Source organism: Tupaia chinensis, unplaced genomic scaffold (genome assembly GCF_000334495.1).
Source record: "Tupaia chinensis unplaced genomic scaffold, TupChi_1.0 Scaffold144150_1, whole genome shotgun sequence".
NCBI classification, from domain to species: domain Eukaryota; kingdom Metazoa; phylum Chordata; class Mammalia; order Scandentia; family Tupaiidae; genus Tupaia; species Tupaia belangeri.
Window position 1 is genome coordinate 1,059,257 of NW_006204006.1, and position 4,959 is coordinate 1,064,215.

Genomic DNA, 4,959 nt, shown 5'->3' on the forward strand with positions numbered 1-4,959 from the left:
CCCCCCAGGGGGGATGGTCACGCCGCAATCCCTTCTCCTCCATTCTCCTCTCGGGATCTTGAGCACGCACGCACACGCGCCCGCGTGAGTTTTAAGTCACCGGGTCCAGGACGCAAACCGCGGTCGACTACGTGGGAGTCCAGTGACATAGCCATTACGCTAACTGCTGGTTCCCGCTCACGTTGTTTCTGATGAGAAGTCTGAGGTTAACTTGACTGGATAACCTTTATAAGTAACCTGACGTTTCTCTCTTGCCAATTTTAGTATCTTGTCTTTGTCTGTAGATTCGGCCAGTCTGGCTATGATGTGCCTTGGAGAAGATCTTCTTGGGTTGATTCTGTTAGGGGTCCTTCCTATTTCTTGGGTCTGGATATTTGAATGCCTGTCTAGATTTGGAAAGTTTCCTTCCAAGATTTCATGGAATAGATTGTCAATGCCCTTATTAGTTTCATCACCTTTTGGGATACCGATTATCTGGATGTTTGTGCACTTAATGCTGTCTAGTATTTCTTGTATAGTATTCTTGGTTTTTTTTTGGGGGGGGATTATTTTCATAGTTTTTTTGCTTGTTTTTTCTAGATCAGAGGTTTTGCCTTCCACATCCGAGATTTGATTTTCTGCATGGACTAATCTGCTTTTAATACTTTCAAGGGAGGTTTTGATTTCCTGAATGGCAGCCTTCATTTCTAACAGTTCCATCTGATTCTTTTTTATGGTGTGTGTTTCCTCTTTCAGATCATGGAAGAACTTCAGCACCTCCTGGAACTCGTCTCTTTCTCCTGCATCTTCTGGTGTTCATTATCTCTCAGCTCTTGCATCTCGTTTAGTTTGTCACTATGAATATTCTGAATTCTCTACCAGACATTTCCATGAGTTCTACTGTACTGTCTGTGGTTGATGAGGGATTATTCTTTTCCCTTAAGGGAGAGATATTTTCTTGATTTTTCATGTTTCTTGTGCCTCTGTGGTTGTTTCTGGTCATTCTGTGACAAAATCTCTGCTTCACTTGTCTGAATATTTCCGGAAACTAGTAGATGCAGTTTAGAGCATAGCTTCCCTGAATATGCCAGGACACACCTCAGCTTTAAAATGGCTTCTTGTCTGAATATTTCAGGAGTCTCTACCAGAACTGGTTCTGAGATGCCCTTTGTGGGGCTTTTGATGATGATTTTGAATGCGGCACAGTAAGATAGATCCTCAGCCTGCAGAACTTCCTGTAAGAATTCAGGGCCTCCTCGTGGCAGGCCTCCACAGGAGTTGGGGTGCAGCTGTGGGGCTGCTAGCCACCACGAGGCTCAGGTCTGTGTTGTCTGGGAGCGAGGGTGGCTTCAGCTCATCTCCCTTGCTCATGGCACGTTCTTCACTTCTTTCAGTATTTAGGTCAGCTCACGTCCATACCAGGGTACCTGAATCCTTCCAGTCGGACTGAAATCCTGCGTTTCATAGACAGTGCCAAGGTAACCTCCTCCTAGCCCATCTTCATCCCTTGCTGCCCCTGTCCCGGGCCCCTTGCTCTTGGCCTTATGGCCCTGAGAGTTGGCTCAGTCTCATCATAGTATGAGTGCCCTTGGCATTTAGCCATAAAGACTGTTCCTCAGTCTGAGCATTAACATTATTCTCTAGATATGGTCTTCCTGTTTTCTGGGCTGTTCACACTTTCATAATATTGCAGACAATGTGTTGTAAGTCCAAATCTAGAATTGGTTCTAGAAGAGCCCCCTAGATGCTATGAGCACAGTGGTGTCCCTGGAGTGGGCTTCACTATATTTAGGGATATGACATGTGCCTAATGCACTCAGTGCCAATCGCATGTGACCCAGGCCACTCAGTGCTCCCAGATCAGCCAGGTCCATGTTCCTGACACCCTGTGCTTCCTTGCAGAGAGCCCACCAGCTTCCGGGGCACCTGACACAGGAGCATGACGCCGTGCTCAGTCTGTCTGCCTACAATGTAAAGCTAGCCTGGCGGGACGGGGAGGACCTCATCCTCAGAGTGCCCATCCACGACATCGCTGCTGTCTCTTATGTTCGGGATGATGCTGCACACCTGGTGGTCCTGAAGACAGGTAAAGGCCTGGGAGGCCAGGGTGAGGAGACTCCTCATCCCCAGGGTCACACCATGAACTTCACGATGCCCTGGGGAGGTTCTTACAGCTTTATACTGGCTGCTGCTGTGGTTCTTCCAGTTCATTTTGCCTGCTGAAGGACTAGAGATTGGCCTCTGTGCCCTGGGGTCACTGTCATCCTCCAAGAAGACTCAGTGAGGGATACAGTGTTGGTTCTGCTGTTAGAAGAGTTAGCATCCTATCCCTCATCCAGCAGGGCCCCTGCAGCACCTCCCCTCTCCCACTGACACATGTACACTGTAGTTGCCCACTGCTCAGGCCCGGGGCAAAGCCTGCAGACAAGGACCCCCCTTGCTTCGGTGACACCTTGCTCTCTATGCCTGTGCATTCTCCCGGAACTGGGCCAGCAGAGGTGAGACGCAGACCCCCGGGGACCCTTAGAGGTCACTCCGTACCTGGGCTTGCTGACAGCTAGCTGCCTTCATGTTCAGGTAAAATTGTGCAGGACACCCTCATGCTCCATTGAGAAGAGCAGTGTGCCCTCCTGGGCGCAGATGCACAAGCTGCCCGTAAGCTTCTGAAGCCTACAGCCTACATTCGAGCCTCTGAGATTTGAGGGGATCACCATAGCTCACTGCACTTTGTTTCTGGGGAGGCCAAAAATTTGAGGCTGGCCTTGCCGTGGGGACACGACCTGGGCTCGTGAGGTTAGTGCTGGCCTGGATTTCCTGGTGCTCTTGTTTTAGATGGCTAGTGAAAGGCTGAGGACTCGTTTGTTTCAGGTGGTGCAGACGGTAGTGCTCTTCCACACGCACTCAGTACTCTGAGAATCTGGGAGCAGTTTTGTCACTGACTCCCTGAGCTGGGAAGTCACATTGGTGAGCTGTCAGGGACAGTCCACCTGTGAATGTGGTTGGGGCTGCCAAGGTCACAGACCATGTAGGTAGCCCTGGAGGGGATTAGGCAGGGAGTGCCTGGAGTTAAAGCCACTCAACCTTGTCTGTTCAACCGTAGCTTCGACTTGCCCACACCCTCCCAGCACATACCACATACATTCACACTCATTGCCAGTCATACACAACATGTTGACACCCACACACCACACATGCACACACTCACAGTCACCGTCAGTCATATACACATAGTGTGCTCACACACACGTTACATACACACACACTCGCACTGTCACACACACCATGCTCATACACACCCATACATATGCACCACACATATCTGCACTCGCTGTCACACACACACACACACACACACACACACACACAATGCTCACACTTGCCCATACATACCATATCTACACCCTGCACTGCACAGAGCACATCTGAGCAAGGGTCCTCTGTGCTCTGCTGTCTCCTTTCACTTCATGGTGTTGACTGAGCATCGACTCTTCAGTGCCAGGTGTCAGATTAGGTTGAACAATATGAAACTGCAGCCATTTAACCATTTTAATCTATAAAAATGGCAATTTGATAAGGCTCAAAGTAGTACGGAGCATTTGGCATGAATTCTCTCATTTAATCTTACCAATAAACCTATAAGGATAATCCCACTTACTCCCGCTTTACAGATGGAGTAACGAGGGCAAGGAGATTAACTTGTAGGAGGTCACACAGATGGTGAACAGTGGGGTGGCTTTAGCAGGCCTGCTCTGCAGCTCCTTCCTGTCCAACACCACCGACTAACCCACCATCTCTGCTCTGGGGCCCTGTAGGAGGCCGTAGGGCTGGGGCATCCTCAGGGACAAGGTGTGAAGAGGCCAGCTCCAACCGTTTTCCTGCTGGTGCCTCACTCAAGTTGGTGAGGAGGGGACTTGCCTTCCCCTATTGCTTCATGCTGTGTGACAGTTGCTCAGCTTTAATCATTGGAACAAATTTTAAAGAAAAATGAACAATGGATTTGTTAAAAGAGAAAATAAGATCCATGGGGGAATCTCCTCCCAAATAGAAAACAAACAAACAAACAAAACCCCAAGACTCAGGGGCCAGCAGTTGGAATGGTGGTAAAGGCAGCTGGATCCCATGTTGCCAACTGCACAGTTTGAATCCTGGACAGCTTGACATACACACTGGATGCGTGTGTGCCCAAAATCCTCAGAGGAGAATACGGGAGAAGGGATTGCTGCATGGCCATTGCCCCTTAGAGGGTGATTTCTCACTCTCCTCTGTTTGTCTGTTTTTGACGAGCACCCTATAGTAAAAAAGAAAAGAAAAACAGAACTTAGGTCTTTGAGAGAACTTTTGATTTAAAGGAAGAAAGCGAGCCCCTCTTTCAGGCCTGCCCTTGTTTGAGCAGATTCTCATGGAAGAGTGCGTCTTTGTTAGATGCGTGTAGATGTGTGAGGCACCTGTGTGCTGAGGCGTGCTGTGCTAGAATCAAGGTGTGGGCCCAGAGTGTGCTAGCATTCAGACAGCCCAGGACGGGGGGTTTGGGGGTCAGGTCTGGCTGCAAGAGGTCCATGTGGCAGGAGCCTCTATTAGAGGGTGATGAGTTGTACCAGATGAAGCATGGTCTGCCATCTCAAGGTGGCCGTCCTGCCGGATGTACTGCAGGGTGGAAGTGGCCGTGTTGGAGATGTGGCTTTCCAACTGCCACCCCACTGGCTCCTTGAGAATCACCATAAGCATGAGGCAGGGAGCCAAATTAAATGTCTGACACGATGAAATTCGTTCAGAAATGTACTTTATGTAGGCCTCCGTACCCAGAATGTGATCAGGCATAATCAGCGTGACCACCTCTGTGCAGTGACCTTCTCTGTGCCAGCTCGGAGCCCTGGTCCGGTTTATACGCCCCAGTCGCAGTGTGGATGTGTTGTATTACGCATGCTCAGCAGCCCTCTGGCCAGCGGCTGCCGCAGGCTGGGACAGCGCAGGCCCACGTTT

General features: G+C 49.8%; 1 protein-coding gene across 4 annotated transcripts in view; it reads left to right on the forward strand.

Annotated features, from left to right (window-relative positions):
* The window catches only part of CCM2 (CCM2 scaffold protein), a 34,937-nt gene that overhangs the window by 20,787 nt on the left and 9,191 nt on the right, over positions 1-4,959 (forward strand). For all 4 annotated transcript variants that reach the window (XM_006166032.3, XM_006166031.3, XM_027767285.1 and 1 more), the window contains 2 exons: positions 1,374-1,457; positions 1,882-2,065. In XM_006166032.3, coding sequence (XP_006166094.2) covers positions 1,374-1,457; positions 1,882-2,065 — 268 coding nt within the window. The remainder of the gene's footprint in view (positions 1-1,373; positions 1,458-1,881; positions 2,066-4,959) is intronic.